This window comes from Pelodiscus sinensis, chromosome W (assembly GCF_052426305.1).
Source record: "Pelodiscus sinensis isolate ZL-2025 chromosome W, ASM5242630v1, whole genome shotgun sequence".
Classification (NCBI taxonomy): Eukaryota; Metazoa; Chordata; order Testudines; family Trionychidae; genus Pelodiscus; species Pelodiscus sinensis.
In genome coordinates this window covers 9,032,716-9,051,103 of record NC_143084.1, presented here as the reverse complement: position 1 = coordinate 9,051,103, position 18,388 = coordinate 9,032,716, and the positions used below count along the sequence as shown (strand labels likewise).

The 18,388-nt window shown below is 48.9% G+C and overlaps 1 protein-coding gene across 3 annotated transcripts in view; it reads right to left on the bottom strand.

Annotated features, from left to right (window-relative positions):
- LOC102450730 (N-alpha-acetyltransferase 25, NatB auxiliary subunit-like) overlaps positions 1–18,388 on the bottom strand; it is a 161,494-nt gene that overhangs the window by 88,599 nt on the left and 54,507 nt on the right. For all 3 annotated transcript variants that reach the window (XM_089775109.1, XM_089775110.1, XM_089775111.1), the window contains 5 exons: positions 15,146–15,257; positions 12,701–12,790; positions 11,755–11,924; positions 10,078–10,190; positions 1,180–1,387 (listed from right to left, as the gene is read on the bottom strand). In XM_089775109.1, coding sequence (XP_089631235.1) covers positions 1,180–1,387; positions 10,078–10,190; positions 11,755–11,924; positions 12,701–12,790; positions 15,146–15,257 — 693 coding nt within the window. The remainder of the gene's footprint in view (positions 1–1,179; positions 1,388–10,077; positions 10,191–11,754; positions 11,925–12,700; positions 12,791–15,145; positions 15,258–18,388) is intronic.

Below are 18,388 nucleotides of genomic sequence, written 5' to 3'. Positions count from 1 at the left end.
TGGCCAGCCCCGCTGCCCGCATCCAGCCCTCCTTCCGGCAGCCGCTTCTTGCCCCGCCCCCGCCCCATCTTCCCCGGCCGGCTCCCTGCCCCCAACCTCGCACCCCCGGCAGCCCTGCTTCCACCGGTCCCCCAATCTCCCCAGCCCTCCCCGATTCCCCCGTCCAGTGCTGCTTCCGGTGGCCAACTCTCCCCTCCTCCTCACCCCAGAATCCCCTGGTACCTGCACCTTTCCTTAGCCCTGCACCCTCCTGGTGCCTCCATTTTCCCTTACTGCCCCTGCCCCCTTTTTCCCCCCCGATACCCACCCCCTCAGCACTCTCTGCCCCATCCCCTCCTGCCCCTCTGTGCCCTCACACATGCCTTGCTCCATCCTGGCCTTCCTCATGCCCACCCCTTCTTTCAAGCCTTCTCCCAGCACCTCCCCCTCCAGCCCCAATGCCCTTCCCCTCTCCTCTCCCAGCATCACCCTGTCCCCCTCCCACTGACATCTCCCCTCCTGCCCTTTCCCTCATTGTCTGCACTTGGCCCCCTGCCATTTGTCTCTCCTGCACCGTCCCTTGGTGCCTTCCCCTCCCCAAGCCCCTTCTCCTTCCAACCCTCCCCCCACCACTGCCACTGCCTCGCCTCTGCCCAAGCCCGCCGCCGCCATCCAAGCCTGTTCCCTACCTTCTGCCTTCCACATTGCGGGGCTGGAGGCCGCACTCAGGCCCCAGAGGCCGAACTCTGAGCCAGCGTGGCCCCGCCACGTGCCTCTGAAGAGTTTTAAAATCCCGGGCCGTGATGCCACGTCACACTCCAGGCAGAGCCGGGGGAGAGACCCAGCTCCACATATTGGTGGAGCAGGGCCCCTGGCTCTAACTCGCTGGCACTTCTGGGTTCAGGGGTGCGGGGCCCGATTTGACTGAATTGGCCTAAGGCTGGCCCTGCCAGCAGCCACCAGGCACGCTGAGGCCCGGTATTTTTTTCCCCCCGTGGTCCGGTACTGGGCCGCAGCCCATAGTTTGGGAAACACTGTGCCAGAGGATTGTTTAAAGACAGACCTTTTCAACCAGACACAAATACAACTACTTTCTTTTTGACAAAATTGAAAAATTACACAAAAAAAAGTGACAAGCTTTTAGAAATTCAGCCCACAAGACAGTCTAACCAGAATTTACTAGTTTCAAGATAGTCTTACCAAACTCCAATCCATGCTGATATCTTAACATCAGCTCCTGGACTACGTTCAGCTTTTGTTTTTTATCAATGGTGTGATAGAGACCAAGCAATCTTGTTAGCTGTACCACACACAAGTGTTGTTGCAAAGCTTTGATGTCCGCTGGCAGTGCAAGTTTACCCTCTGTTGGTGCTGACAAAGGAATGACTGCTAGCAACTGTCTGATGAACTGGAAAGGAAACACGCGTGTTACATTTTGCAATGCACTCAAGCAACTGAACTGAAACTACCTTGGTCACCCTGGTAGACAACCTACGCCGGGAGATAGATGGGGGAGTGCGTCCCTGTTGATTCTCTTGGACCTCTCGGCAGTTTTTAATACCATCAACCACGGCATCCTTCTGGAACGCCAGGCAGAGCTGGGTGTCTGAGGCACTGTTCTGCAGTGGCTCCAGTCTTACCTGTCAGGATGCTTTCATACTCTCCCCTGAAAGAACAGGTGCGCAGCTTGGGAGTCCTCCTGGACCCTTTTTTAACATTCGAGAACCAGATTTCCTCAGTGGGCAGGAGTGCTCTTGGGCAGCTTCGTTTGATCCGCCAGCTGCGACCCTTACTGAACAAGCATGACTTGGCCACAGTGATCCATGCTCGTGTTACATCCTGACTAGATTACTGTAATGTACTTTATGTGGGGCTGCCTCTAAAGAGCCTTCGGAAACTTCAACTGGCCCAGAATGCGGCTGCTCGAGTTTTAACTAACACTCGTTATACGGAGCACATTATGCCGGTGCTTCGGCAGCTGCATTGGCTTCCGGTATGTTTCCGGGCACAATTCAAAGTCTTGGTTATGACCCATATGAACCTGCTCGGGGACGGAGATCAGCTGGGGAGGCTCTGCTCAGTGTTCCCCCACTTATGGAAATAACGTTCATTATTTTCCCCTAGCTAAAAATGGCTTTAACACAATGATTATACCTGCTCTGAACATGGTTGGATAACACAGAGCTTAAAGGGCACATATTACAGCCAACCTTACCTCGTAGCATTATATAGTTCATTTCTTACCACCTGATTTTGCAAAGTCAAAGGTCCGTGTCTTCACTGCAAGGGAGAATCAAATGTAGTCCAAAGTAGCACATCCCCATCAGGGAGCCCACCACTGACAAAGAGCAATGCACCATGGGTTGCTTTGCATTCTGGGCTATGTTCACGGGGCTCACTGGGTCCAAAACTGTGCTGTAGGTAGAATGGGGCTAATGTCACCAGCATCCCATAATGCACTGGTCTAGTCCCTCCCTGAGAGAGAGATCAACAGGAGGCAGTGTGCTCATGCCTTCGTTTCCCACACAGACAATATAGCAGTACAAGCATGGAGCCCCGGTTTACAGCAAACCACCATGGTGGTGACGTGTGTTGTACTGTGCCTAATGGCATAGTACTTTGAGAGTCTACACATGTTGCTCCTCCAAGAAGAGAATGAAGCTCGGCATGGCATGGAGGTGCTGCTCACGGAAGACCTGGCACTGATGCTAGTGCAACTGCCAATCAATCCTCTGGACACAGCAGTATGCTGGTTCTAGCAACGTGAGACAAGCAGAGACTGGTGGGACTGCATTGTGATGCAGACATGAGACTATCAGCAGTGGCTGCAGAACTTCCAAACGTGCAATACCTTGTTCTTGGAACTTTGTGAATGTCTTTCCCCTGCCCTGAGGTGCCAGAATACCCAAATGAGACCTGTTTCTCCACAGTCAGAGCAGGTGGCAATTACCCTCTGGAAGCTTGCAATGCCAGACTGCTACCGGTCAGTGGGGAATCACTCTGGAGTTGGGAAATGTATAGTGAGGGCTGCTTCTGCTATGGAGGGTTGTGACTCTTGGAAATGTAGATACCATAGTGGATGGCTTTGCAGCGATTGGGTTCCTTAACTGCAGGCAGGCGATAGATGGAACATACATCCCCATCCTGCCCCCCCCCCCAACCACAAGGGGTGCTTCTCCATGGTGCTGCAGATGCTGGTGATCACAAGGTTCACTTCACCGACATCAATGTGGGATGGTCGGGAAAGATGCATGATGCGCACATCTTCAGGAACTCCTACCTCTTCCGACAAGTGCACAGTGGCACTTTTTTCCAAGACAGAAAAATCACAATTGGAGAGGTGGAAATGCCTACAGTGATCCTGGGCAACCCAGCCTACCCCTTGCTCCTGTGCCTCACAAAGCCATATACAGACAGCTTGGACCCCAGCAAGGAGGAGTTCAACACCAGGCTGAGCAACTGCAGAACGGTGGTGGAATGTGTGTTTGGACATTTAAGGGGAAGGTTTAGGAGTCTCCTGACCCAATTGGACCTCAGCAAATGCACCATTCCCTTTGTGGTGGTGGTCTGTTGTGTGCTCCATAATCTGTGCGAGAACAAGGGGGAAATTCATCTGGCAGGGTGGGGGCCTGAGGCAGAGTGCCTAGCCAGAGAGTTTGAGCAGCTGGACACCAACGCAATAAGGAAAGCACAGCAAGTAGCAGTACAAATCAGAGAGGCCTTGAAGGACAGTTTTATGCATGGCCAGTTTTGACACGCTCCCGCATGGCTCTCCACAAGGTGACCCTGTATTCCCTGTGGTTGCCTTTAATCCCCCACCCCACCCCTGCAGTGTAAGCAATAAGGAGTCCGTTGTTCAAAGAACAGTTTTAATTTGTGGAAAACAGCAAGGAAAGGAAAATGGGAACCCGAAGGGGAACTAAGGAATGTGGGTGGGACCCCCTGGGGGGGTAAGGCTGCCTTTGAGGGCCCCCCAACATCCTGGGGCCCTGGCAGCTCCTAGGAGTGAAAGCAATGGGGCTGGGGGGGGGGGGGGGGGAAGAAGGAGTCCCTCTCCAGACATGCAGTCAGACACTCCATCACAGTGATCAGGGAGGTGTAGGAGAAAGAAAGAGTCTGAAGCATGGGCCTGGTGCTTGAACCAAAGTAAGCAAGAGTTATACTATGAGTACTAGACAAGCCGTATCAAAAGCAAATGGTTGCCTGCAAGTCAGTACGTCTCAGCACTAGAACTGCTAGCATGGATAGAAGTGTTAGGACTAAAAAGGATAAAACTTTCACATTTGTATTTTTAGCTTTAATAATGTAGCAATGTAAGGTAACATCATCATTTTATAAACTAAGCCCTTTAGTAAGATATATCTTTTTTTTAAAGTTTAGTAAGGAAGGAAATCGAGTTTTGGTATTGTATCTATGTTAATGAGACTAGAAGGATGTTGAAGACTGAAGTTTTAATTATTTGATTTACAATGCCTCTTGCTTTGCCCAATATGAGATACTAATGTTATGCTTTTCTTCAAAAGGCCTTGTAAAAGATTCTTTGTGCGTGGAAGCGGTATGTATGTGTCGAGATAAAGGTGCAAAGGTTATTGCTCAGAACCAGATGGCCAAAAAAGGAGGGGTGAAAACAGACTGATCGGCGCCAGAAGAACCAGCAGTTACCACCAGTGCGTACCCATGGCCAAGGAGTGATCGGGTTGGCAGATTGACGGCTTTAAAGTGAAGCAATCACCCCTAAAAGACGATTGATTACAGGATGAGCTTTGGAAATGTTTTGGGAATGATTGACAAAAAAAGATAACGCACCGGTCACAGGCTGACAGCGGAATCCATAGACTTCAGAGAAAAGGTTTATAAAAGCAAGGTGCTTTGCTATGGAACTTTGGGTTCGTCTTGCCACCAACTCCAGAGGAGCATCGGATCAATCGACTGACAAAGGCCCTGCTCTCTCTCTGTGATTGATCTAACTGGCCACTAGATTGATACAGACTATGCACTAGTAACTACAACATTGTCTGGTGGGAGAGTGAGTGTCTGTGAGAAAAAAAAATACAACTGTTGTATTCTCAATAAATGCGGCGTACTGCCTTTTCCCCTATAAGAGATCTTGTGTGCTTTAAGCATAACAGAAGCACATTAAATATGTAAACACATGCCAGCAGGACAGTACAAGGACAACCAGCTAAGTACATGATAAAATAGTTGGAAACAACAAGAGTGAAAGGAGAACAATGGGCAGTGAACGCTGTATCGCTGTCCTGAACAGCTACAGGAGGCAAAGAGAATCTCCTGCTGCCTCGCCTGCTGCTCCCTGGCAGCTCTTCTCTCCTGCCATTCAGCGATGAGGTCCATGTGCTCTGCCCACATCTCCTCCATGAGAGTGTGCATGCAGTCCATCTGCTCCCTGAACCTATCCTCCCTTGTACGTTTTCGCCTGCAGATTGGAGCCAGGTGGGCAGATGCTAGAAGAGGGGGAGTATGCAGTGAGCTGGCTGCTGTCTCAGCTGCTAAGTTACAAGGACAGACATTACAGCAGACACATTGTGTTGAGCCTAAACTTTATCTGTGAGCCTACACCGAAGGTCTCTGAAGACAATGGAGATGTGCTCTGTGCAAGGCCAAATGTCTGCTTTAAAGCAGGCACTGTACAGCAGGTGTCCAAACTTCTCAGGGGAGCATTGGAATGCACTCAGTCCGGAAGCAGGCAGGCATGGTAAGGGGCCAACAAGCGGGGTGGTGGTGGTGGTGGCTGCTGCTGCTGCTTTCCACTGTGTTTGGCACATGCCAGGTCTGGCACACGTGGCTTGCCAGGGACACTGCTTCTCTTCAGCTGTGTCTAGACTGCATCCCTCTGCCGAGAGAGGGATGCAAATCAAGCACTTCGGAAATGCAAATGAGCCCGGGCTTCAAATATCCCGGGCTTCATTTGCATGCTCACGTTCCAATGCTGTGCTGATCAGGCTCAGTGTCGAAAGTGAAAGTAAGTGTCGCCACGGCTCTGCCGACAGTGGGGAGCTTTCTCGGCAGCTCCTGTACTCCTCAAAAAATGTGTCGGAACGCGAGTATGCAAATGGAGCCCGGGATATTTAAATCCCAGGCTCATTTGCACCCCTCTCTCAGCAGAGGGATGCAGTCTAGACATAGCCTTCCTGCCCATGGGTGTGTGCACATGCATGCATGGGGAGGGTGTGGGAGGAGAGAAATGTGTCCCCAGCTCTCTCAGCCTCCCAGGTAAAGTGCCAATAGCCTCCCAGCCTCCTTCCTTCAGGTTGCCACGCACAATATCAGACTTCTCTGAATCACACCAATTGATCAGGAGCGTATGCTGACTGAATGTGGTAACAGACCTGGGGCCTTACGCTGCAATGCTTTTTGGTTCAATGACACTAGACCACTTACTGGTGGCGGTGGCTTGGTGTGGGAAGGTGTCCTACCGCGGAGGACAGCATAAGGCAGGCCTCCCCAGAAACTCTGAGAAGGATCGAAGAGTTCCTAGCTGAAAGCTTCACGAAGCTGTGCAGGCAAGACTCCTGCTCCATCTATGGACACATTAACAAGCTATTCCACGCTCCCCATGCTGTGTAGGTACCTCACACCCCTTTGCTTTAACCTGCTTGTAGTTAGAAAAAGTTTGTCAACTCACCAGAAGTGCCCTCCCCAGGGTCGGTGCTGGACTGGGAGACATGCTGGGAGGACGGGGACACTGGCTCCAGCATCATGACCAAGTTTTGGCTGTCAGGGAAATCGCTGGCTGGCCATGCTCCTTCCCCCTCCGCCACCACACTGTCATGCACGCTGACATTGGGTGTGTCTTGACCAGACTCCATGACCACGCTGGGGAAACTCCCCCCTCAAATATTGCATCCAGCTGCTCATAATAGCAATGAATGTGAGGCAGTGCCCCAGAGTGTCCACTTACCTCCTTCACCTTATGGTAGGACTGCTTGAGCGCCTTGATTTTTTACACAGCACTGCTGGGCATCCCTGGAATAGCCTTTAGCCCCCAGGCAGCTTATAACCTTGCCATAAATGTCAGCGTTCCGCTTGCTGGTTCAGAGCTCAAAGAGAATGGATTCATCTTCCCATGCCTTGATGAGGTCCAAGATCTCCTGGACGCTCCATGCTGGCGCTCTTCTGCGCCCTTGGGAACTGGAGTCCATGGGAGCAGAAGTATTCGACGTTGCTGTAGCGTCAGTAGGATTATTGGAGGTCATCTCCACATGTGCCGCAGTGCATTGCTTGCTCTGAACGGGTTCCCACCACTGGCCACACAGTAAATGCCATTCTGATTTCCCTGGGGCTTTTTGACTTCACCAGGAGAGCAGTAGAGGCGCAAGTGTTGGCCAGAGCAGGTAAGTGCAGGAGGGCTCCCGGAGACCAACAGCCTTGAATTTCACCCAATGCTGTCTCTACACTACCATAAATTCAACCATGCAAGGTCAGGAATAGTGTTCCTACTTTTCGTGAAAAGTAGGAATACTGAAATAGACTTCAGAGGCACTTAAGGTTGACGTGACAGGCTTGGTAATGTGGATGCATTGCTTAGAAAAGTCAACCACATGCGGCTAAATTCCACACAAAGTCCTAGTGTAGACCAGGCCACAGTGTTGGCAGCAGCCTATCTATAGTAAGGCCACCAGCATTACCATTGTTGAGGGAGCTGAGCTGATGTTTGCAACAAAGGGATTTCTTGCAAAAAATCCCCAATATGGACAATGCCTATATGTAGTTTACATAGATTCTGTTAATAACCTTTAACTATTCCAGAACTTTGTCTAACTCCCATCCTCGAGTTATATTTCACAATGGTCTAGACCCCTGGTGTCCAACATGCTAGCCACTAGCTACATGTGGCTATTTGGCTGGTTGAGTGTGGCTAGTTCACTATACAGTAGTGGCTAGTGCTTCAGAACTCATTGGACACCACAGGACTAGAAGAACAAGGGGGATGAGTGGCAGAATTCCCAGCTGCTGAAGTCATCTACCAAGCTGCTCCTGACACTGCTGAAATCCTCGCTCGTTTAAAGATTCTCTGAGAACTACAAATAACGTCGGACATCTCTCTCAATTGATGCTGATGTGTCCATGTGTCACTTGGAACTGCTAGTGTTCTTACTCAGTGTAGAGGAGCCTGGACAACCCTGCCTTGACAATAAATGGTCACATCTGCCTTGACCATAGTGTGGATCTTTAACAAAGCAAACCCAGGCCTGTCTCAAGTCTGGTGCACATCAGCACGCAGGCAAGGCTCAGGGGGAAGCTTTGGGAGGCAGGAATGTTTTGCACAATCATGCAGATAAAGCATGGTACAGCGAGACCATGTCAAAACACACATGACAAGCAACCTTGTACTGGTACTTCTATTTCTGATAAGCAAAAATTCTAGATACAGCCATAAAACTGTTAACTATGCACATAGTTTTTGCAACATCCAGAGTAGTAGGATGTACCACAAATAAGGGCATTTTAGGTATCTTACACAACACAATCAATTGGTAAATATTATTAGAATGGCCAAGTCTCGCTTTGCTAGAAAATGGGCTTAGCAAGAACAATCGATGGGAGGGAGTGAGCAGGATTGACGCACACGTCCTGCTCGTAACTAGAAGTAATAGACCCTTCACACCCCAGTGCATGGCATTCCGATGGGTGGGAATCAAAGGGACCACAACATCCTGCCTGGAACTGTCGGTAGCATACGGGTGAAGTGTAAGTGAATTGGACTTAATTACTATATTATAGTAGATCTTCTATTACTTGCTTTTGCATTGCTTTGCGTGGTATTAATTGCTTTAGAATTTACAGTATTTCAGGTTTAACTTGTGTAGTAATTGTTTGTAAGGCTTGTAAAATATAAACAACTATGTTCACTTTCTTATTTGTTGCAAGCTTTAAGCAGTTACGTCTCTCTGTAGTGTCCTGGTTTCCCCAGATCTAAAATAAATCGAACCACATGACACTTAGTGCCCTATGTATGCCTGTAGTGAGGTGAAGTTGCTGCCACTGACCCAGAAGGAGAAAAGCCCCTCTGTGAGCCCTCTTGGGCTGAACTGGACCCCACCCCTTCACAGGACCAGAAGTCAAGAGACGTAGCCAGGGCTATAAAAAGCCAGCACAGGAGCTCAGTCAGGGCCCAGCCAGCAGAGAAACCACACATCTACTCTGTGCTGGGAGGCTGAGGACTGGCCTGGACCACCAGGACCCTTGCTACAGCTATGGATCCCCAACACCCCAGTGAACGTGCCGGAGAGGTATGCACTGAGGGGGAAAACTGAAGTGGCCCAGGGGTAGCTGACCACTGTTTGGCTGAGCCAGAGCCGGGGTCAGCATGTTGCAGTCTGGATCCCAGCTGACCCAGAAGCAGACTGCTCTGCTGCTGTTAGGGCCCTGGGCTGGGATGCAGTGGAGTGGGTGGGTCTGTCTCCCCCCTCTGCCACTTCATGCCAACTGCCTGAGATTGCTGGATCTCCAGCCGAGCAAGGAGACCCAACCATTTGTTTTTTTATGAACTGCTAGTCATATAGACTAACTCTGGTTGGTGTACAAGCCCACCCTGAACCAGCACCTAGGCCTTTCTGACTGTTTGTTTTGCTGCCCCACCCTGAACCAGGGCTTGGGCCACTGAACTCTGTCCCTCCTGGCTTGCGGCCTCACCCTGAACCAGGGCCAGAGCTACTGAACTCCATGACTACCTTTGTCTGCTGGCCCACCCCAGGCCTCTCATTGCAGAGACTGGTATGCTAACCTGAATCTGGTCTGATCATCGGCCCGAGAATGAGGACTAAAGGGGCTCCGAGGACTTCGGCGCAGTGGCCACCCATGGAAGAGCCCCCTCTGTGAGCCCCAAAGGGCTACAATGCCCGATGCTTGGCCAAGATTAAGAGAAAGACACAGACACTCTCCCAGAGTGTGTTTACAATTAGACACAGAGCATTCTACATTGTTAGCAATTTGTTTTTCTAAAAAACTGATTCCCCCCCCCCCCCCCAGAAAGGAGGTTCTCTTTTGATAGTCAAAAAGCTGTGTTTGGCAAACAGCTGCTGCACTCAGAAAACTCCAAGACCCCTCTTCTACTGCACCCAATGCTACTGTTCTTACCTTTGTACACTGGGTGGATGGGAGAAGGTCCACAAATACCTTGATATCAGTGAAACAGCAGGGTTTGTCCCCAAACTTTTTGAAGTATTGGAACATGAGTTCTTCTGGGTCACCTAACAAAGAAACTTGGTTATAAAGTAGCCAGCTATAAAAATATTTGAACTCAATTAGAAACAAAATCAACAACAACAAGGCTCGGAAGGATTAGATTTTTATTAGTAAATAAAAAGTGAAGGATAAGTAACGGTTAATTTACTAGTTGAGTAGTCGATGGAATTTCCATCGACTACTCAACTAGTTGATATACATTTCAAAGGAGGAATGCAGAAGTGCCTAAGAGCCCTAGCAGGAGTTCTTGTACATTTCAAAGGAGGAATGCAGAACTCTGCATGCAGCCTGGGGCCAGTGGAAGTCCCGCTGACTCTGGGCTGCACATGGGCGTGCCAACTTTGAAATGTACAAGAGTCCCCAGGCAGGGGCTCTCGTGCATTTCTAAGCAGCAGCAAAGCATGGAGCCCGGAATCAGCATGGGACTGAGAGTTCCCCACTGACTCCAGGCTCCATGCTGTGCTTCAGATTTGAAATGCCATGCTCCCCAGCTCATCCCAGGCTCCACGTGGCATTTCCCCAGCTAACCCTGGGCTCTACATGCAGCAGCACTGCACAGCTGATCCCCAGCTCAGCTGTATGGCACTGCCACTTTGAAGTACCTCTTCTCTCCCCCCCTTTGCTGCCTCTGATAGAGGTAGCGGGGGGGGGGGGGGGGCGGAAATCAACTAGCAGACTGACTACCCGATAAGCATTTGCTTATCAGATAGTCGACTAGTCCTTAACATCCCTACAGTGAACATCAGTTTCACCCCCACAAACTGAAGAAAAAATATTTCCACTGATGACACAAATTTGCAGTTAGACAAAGTAAGAAAAAAGCTATTTGAGAACATAGACTATAATTAAATAATTACTGTCTGACACCTCCATCCATAATATCCAGCACTAAAACAGGTACTTTGTCAAAATTATTAAAAACAAGAAATACTCAGGCTTGGCAGAGCTCTATAACTATGAGAAATTTTCAGTCCCGCAAGTGTAAATGAACTTGTGTTCCAAGTTACACTGATTTTCAAATCATAGTTCCACTTCAGATATTACAATCTATTAGAAAGCTTAACCCATCTAATAAAGAATGAGAAAAAAAATCCAGAAGAATATTTCGAGCTACCCACGCTGATTAACGTAGGAAAGTAAATTTTAAGGCAAAAATTACTTAAATAGGGTCTGCAGAAATTTTGCCAATATTAAACCACATTATCTTCCTTACGCCACAAAAAAGTGTTTAAAATCATGAAACCCCTCAAATAGGCACATTTAACAAATATTGTTCCCATTTACAAGGCAGCCAAAGAGCCCAAAGTAGTATCAGCCAGCGAAAGTCACTGGATTTATGTTCCTAAACCCATTACAAAAAATGTAAACCAAAGTTCTAAAACACTCTAGAAGTGTTATAAGAAAATATAGTGTTCTCTTCTACCTTTCATCAGAAGATTTATGCATGCAATCCCTGCACACACTTTACATCAGGCACAACTAAATTGATTATCCCAGTACAAAGACCTTGTTCTAGGCAGGATTTCTCCCCCTTAAGGTTTAATTTATCATCCAATTAGTGGCTCTTACCTAGTTTATATTGATCATTACAATCCCTGTGCTGCAAACGTCTAATCAGCTCCAACTTGGCTAAGTAGGGTCCCCGAAGTGGCCGAGAGCTCTTAGCTTCTTCCGTTATTCTTTCCTCTACAAATTTCACAGCTTGCTCTGTAGAATAATGCACTTCTCCCTCCAAAGAGCTGTGCAGTTAAAGACATTAGTATTGATTGAAGTATTCTTGTATCATTCCCACTTCTGAGGTACTGTCAGTAAGTGGTAAACAGGCCTTAGCACCACTCCCTCAAGGCTATCAGGTTCAACAGACTCTAAGACCCATGAAGGGAGCAGGCTAAGGAAGCTCTAAGAGTCAAAACTAGCATTATCTGCCTGCTTGGGGGGGGTCCGTGACCTCTTGTAATAAGGGCCAGCTGGGTGTCGCTATCTACCAGCCGCCATGATGGCACTTGAAATAGAGGACTCCACATTAAGATACAGTTACACTAGCTAACTACCTAGACTGGATACACTAAAGCAGGGATGGGAAACTGACAGCTTGGGGTCTGCAATTTGGCCTGCCAAATCATTCGGTTTTGCCCACTGCCGCACAGATTGGGGTAGGCAACCTGGCAGATTGGGGTAGGCAAACATAGCATCACATTGCAGGGGGAGGGTCCCGCCTAATGCATGTGTTACATGACTCTGGTGAATCCAATGAGCTGGAGCAGGGAGTGGAGCACAGCCCTGAGGGACAGGAACTGTTGCCATAGACAAGCTCTCCCCACACTCCCTTGGAGGAAGGGCCCAACCTCAGTCTCATAGCTCAGCCCACCAATGATTTTAGACGGTTTTGTGGTCCTCAACTGCCTTAAAAGTTGCCCATCCATGCACTAAAGTACAACTACCAAGGGGGACAAACTATGATTTTGGCATCTACAGTGTGAAGAGGGAAAAACACCCTCAGGGATAATTGACTTACTGCTCTCCTTCTTCTGGAGGAGTCCAGGATTTGTCAATGAGTTGAAAGACTGAATCAAAGTACATTATATAGAACTGCCAATCATCTGAGCTATAAACAGGCAAGGAGCAAAATTAAGGAAAGCGCAAATGTTACTCACATACAGGTTTACTCCATTATAGGAACCAAGTTAGATCTTGCAAGTCACAGAACAACTAACACACATAGAAGACTCACACTAAGACCCATTTTCACTAGAAAATGTCCCATCTTAAAGGAACACTGGTAAACATATTTCAAGAAATTCAATTTATATTTTAAGTTTTCTACAATTTAAAAAAAAAAAAAAAAATTTTTTTACTCCAATTTGCATTTACAAAAGGTCTTTCCAAAAAAGGAGAGCGCAGGAACAATAGTAGCGCCACCAAATTGCTAACACAGAAATCAGGGAATGCATCCGATCTAACCATCAAACCAACCAGTGAAATGGAGTATACACAAAGTGCTGCAAAATGCACAAAGGAAAAAAAAAAATCAATTTACTATCTCAAGCTAACATTTCAGTTGTCACCACCTTAGCTGATGCAAGGTCACTGTGCCCCCCGCTCCCCTTTCTGAACAAGCATGATTTTCCTAAACTTTCAGAGGGGTAGCCAAGTTAGCCTATAACTGGAAAAAACTTTTAAAAAGCGTGGTCTAGCACAGGGTTGGGCAATAATTTTTGAAGGGGGCCACTTCACAAATTCCAGAAGTGGCCACGGGCCAACCTGGAAGGAGCGGGGTTGAGAGCTACCCTTCTGGAAGCTTTGCTTGGCCTGGGGTCCCTGCCCCCTGACTTCCGGCCAATGGAAGGGACCTGGAGCAGAGGGGAGGGTGCTGGGGGCTAGCCTCCTCCCAGAGTTGTCTGGAGTGGAAGCTTAGATTTCATATAACAAGGATTGCAGCTCCTGGCTCCCCACTGCTAACCTGTTGCCTGGCAGCTGCCCGGTCGGCACAAGCCCTTTGAAGAGAAGCAGTTGAAAGAGCTCATGTCTCTGGCTCCCTAGCAACACGCTAGAGGCGCCGGGAGCAGCGAGCCCTTTTAAGGGCTTCTATTTAAAGTGCCGGCCCCTTTCCCTGCACTTGTCAGGCAGCATTGCCTAGCAGCCCCAGGGAACATGAGAGGGAAGGCGCCAGCCCTTTAAATAGAAGCACTTAAAAGGGCTCACAGCTCTAGAACGTTGCTAGGGAGCCAGAGGCAGAAGCCCTTTCAATTGTTTCTATTTAAAGGGCTTGTGCCTTCCCCATGGCTGCTAGGCAAGGTGCGGGGAAGACGCAAGCCCTTTAAACAGAAACAGAAGAGCTTGCGCCCCTCTCCCGCTCTGAGGCAATGTGCTAGGGGGTGGGGCTTGCAACTGCCTCCTGGGCTGGATCCAGCCTGCTGAAAAGCTTTTGCCCACCCCTGGTCTAGCAGCACCTTAAAGACTAACAAAGCCTGTAGATGGTATCATGCGCTTTCGTGGGTACAACCCACTTCTTCAGATGACTGGAGTATTAAAAGTCCAGTTCCAAAATAAGTAGGGGATGGGGGGGGGGGGGGTGAGGGAAAAAATAGTGAATTAGAGTGTTCATGTTACATGAAGCTGATTAAGAACAATTTGCACCTTCTCGAATACCCATTGTTTGTTTGTTTTTTTAAAGTAAGCCATTAGGATGTGGAGGGTAGTGTGCTAGCCAGGTAATGTCTCTGGTCATACATTTGTGATGGGTCCCAAACTAGGGATGTAATAGTGTAGTCAATTAACCGATTATCCGATAAGCAAAAGCTTATAGGTTAATGCTATAGACTACACACATTTCCCTCACCCGGACAGGGGCTGCTGCCACCCTGCCCTACATTTTCATACCCTTGACCAATGTAATTACGTTCCCTTAAGTAGTAGTGTAAATCAGCTACCAGAAGAAAGTCTGGCAGATTAGAAGAACCAGGTTGTACAAAATAGTTGTTAAAAAAAAAAAATTCAAGTTACAGCTAATTTTTAGGGAAAAAATGCAGACATGTTGGACAGTAAGGTATTTCCAGTGTCTGGAAATAGAGACTGAAATTAGTTTTTCCACAGGAGGCCAAGTGCTGCTTAATTCACTTGTTCACTGTGAGAGTTAGCAGAGCTTCTATGTGAATGAATGATAATTTGCAGTTATATCACCTTTCAGCAGAGAATCTCAAAACACTTTTCAATCATTCGGTCTCAAGCCTTGAGAGATAGCTAATTGAGGTAAAGCAGAGAAGGGACTTGTCCAAGGCCACAGAGTGAGTCAGTAGCATAGATTTGACCATACTGCAGCCATCCTAACTTTTTTACTCCAACTACTACACATGCTCTCTATCACAGGAATGAAATAAGTGTATGTTGTCTGAACAGCCCATGTTTCTCATTTTCAATTCTTTATTTTTTTAAAAAAAAGACAGCTGAAATTTCAACTTACTTTTTCAGTAGCAACCTCCTAGACAATGCGTTGCATTCTGGCCACTTGCACAGTTTTTTATACAGTGCCATACACTTATTCTCTCGACTCTGGAGCTCACTGGTCAGCTTCTCTAAATCAGAAATAGTTGCAAATGTATATCAATATTTTTTCCTTAACTTTCAGAATAAAATATTCTCTTATCCTACATAAGATGCAAAAGAGAGGGGAGCACACACACCCACCGACCCTCCTCTGAAACCAGTGGGCCAGGACTGAAATCTATGACCAATGCCAAAAAGGAGTGCTAAACCAAGCAGTCAGTAACAAATTTAAGGTCCTATATCTTGCAGACCGACGGTGCTAGAAATGAGTGCTTTGTTATTGAAAAGCCAGGAGACCTAACAATTTTTACGGACAGGTACCTCATCAGGGTTAGAAACTCTTTGCTGGATCTGCACACACTTTCCAACTGAAGAAAGTGCTGATCCTGTGATTAGAAAGAAAAACATCTTATGCCTGATTATTGGTCAACATATGGCATAAGGAGGGACTGAAACTATTAAAGCCATCTTAACAACTACCCTCCTTCTCCTGCTAGACCAGGGTGGGGAACCTCTTTTGGGTCAGGGGCCGCACACAAGTGAGGAAAAAAACCCAAACAACAAAACCCTCACTGACATGGCCCCTTACTGAGGAGAAAGGCACTCCCCACATTTAGGGATGTCAGCGACTACTCAACTACCCGGTTCACCCCCAACTTGCTGCCTCTATCTGGGGGTACATCTAAACTACGTGCTATTTTCAAAAGAGGATCTTCTTCCGATCTCGCTTTTGAAAGTGAAAGTAGTCTGGATGCGTTTTTTTCAGGAATAAACCCCCTCTTGGGAAAAAACAAAAACACGTAAACCTCATTTTTTTAAGGAAGAGGTTTTTTCGAAAAAGGGTTTTTCCCCTCCAAAAAAAAACCCACCCCTGCATCCAGACTACTGTCGCTTTCAAAAGTTCAGTGGGAATTTGCATATCCTCTTTCAAAAATAGAGCGTAGTCTAGACAGCCAGGGAGAGGCAGCCGGGGGAAGAGAATGACACACCGGTTCTGCCCAGTACTGTCTCCAGGGTGCTGCCTGCTCCCCCCTGCTGCCTCTGATAGAGGCAGCAGGTCAGGGGGGATAAGGAAGGCTGCTGCCTGCCCCCCACAGCAGCCCCTGCCTGTGGCCAGTCCTGCCTGTGGCAAACAGGGGCTGCTGGACTCAGGGTGAGCTGGAACTGAGGAGGTCCAGGCGCACGCTAATTGCTGTGCCTCTATTTTAAATGCAGCAAGAGCCCAGTGGCTTTTGCTACATTTTAAATGCAGAGCTGCAGCACAGGTGGCTCTGGAGCTGGCACGAGCTGGAATTGCTCAGTCCCAGCTCGAGCTAACTTCTGGATCTACACCCACTGCGGCACTGCAGAGTGGTCCTATCGATAAATTGGATCTACTATACAATTAGCCTGATAACCAAATTTTAAACATCTTTACCCACATTCCACTCACACACCAGAGCCTAGTGGGGCCCAGGCTAGTAGATTGTGTGCTCCTGCCCATTGGGCTCCCCAATGCTGCGGGGGAGAACATGAGCCTTGGGGGCTGGATCCAGGCAAGCCAGGGGCCACATCCAGCCCCCAGGCCTTAGGTTGCCCACCTCATGCTAGAGATATGACTCAGAAGATGCTGGGCCCATGGTGCAAAATGCTCACTTGAAAACACAATTCTGCACTCAGTCTTAGAGTATGGCTAGAACCTTGATGTTCTGGCTGCCTTTAAGCTACAAACATGCATTTTTGTGGTAGAAAAATAAAGCCATACAGAAGAAAGGGGCGTGCCATCCCTAGCAACACTGATTCTAAAATGGTAGCTGTGAGCTGACAACCTGGGATTTTGTAGGTGCAGTTACATTAATCTGATAATTTCCCTTTGTACAACATGCTGCTTACTTTAACACTGTGTGATGTAGTGGGGATTGCGTTCGCTCTGTTTGCTTTTTTATGCTGTGCATGATTCCTACTGCCCTGTGCTGCTCTGTTGTAACCATGTGTGCATACCTCAGTGCCCAGCTGGGGATGGGAATGTTGGGTGTGGCTCTCACTGAGGGGGAAGGCTGCCCCCATCTTCGTGTATACCCGTGGTCACCAACCAGTAGATCGTGATCTACCGGTCGATCGCAGGGGCTCTATGAATCGATCTTTAGCTCCTTCTGGGCTGAGCACAGTGCAGCTGGGCTGGATCATAGGGCAGTGGCTGCCCGGCCAGCTGGCTGTGGTGTTCAGCCCAGGTGCACCACAGTCTACCTGGGCTGGAGCAGAAGGGAAGCTGCCTGGTCAGCTGGCCATGGTGTTCAACAGAAGCAGAGGCTGCACCGTGCTCCAGCTGATCAGGCAGCTTCTCCTCTGCTCCAGCCCAGGTGAAGCATGGTGCACCTGGGCTGGAAACCATGGCCAGCTGACTGGGCAGCCACTCCTCTTTGCTCCAGCCCAGCTGCACCACGCTCAGCCCTGGGAGGCTGCGCCTCACTCCAACTGGGCTGGAGCAAAGAGGAAGGGCTTCCAGATCAGCAGGAGCACGGCACAGCCTCCCCGGGCTGAGCGCAGTGCAGCTGGGCTGGAGCAGAGAGGAGGGCTGCCTGGCCAGCTGGTCATGGTGTTCAGCCCAAGTGCACCCTTCTCTGCAGGAGGGGGGAGTTGGCCCCAGAGGCGGCACCCGCTGGGGCTTCCCTGCTCAGTGGAGGAGAGAAGTCCTGGGGGGGAGGCAGGTGCAGGGGACTCCCTGCTCCCACTGGCACCCTGTCCCCTCTCCCCCACTGGCACCATGCCCCCTGCTGCAGAACCCTGTCCCAGCACCCACTAAAACCCTTTCCCAGTACCATGTCCCCTGCTCCAACTAGCAGAGTTGGGGCCACATTAGTGAGGCGTGGGGGTTTTTGGAGGAGGTGGGTTTTTTTTGGGCATCTCCCTTGTGTGGCCCCAACTGACTTTTCTTGGGTCAGTGACCCCTGACTCAGAACAGGTTCCCTGCCCTTCTCAGAAATAAAGACAATGCTGAAACGTGTGTTTGACAGTCTTATTTAAAAATGAAGCCTGGTCAACAAGCCCCCAATTGGGACCAAGCCCCCATCTGGCCACAGCATCATGACACTCCTGCACCATGCCTCCCAGACTCTAGATCTGAGCCAGTCATACATTGGACCCCCCCTGCCCTGAGCCCCTCACATACCCCAACCCAAAT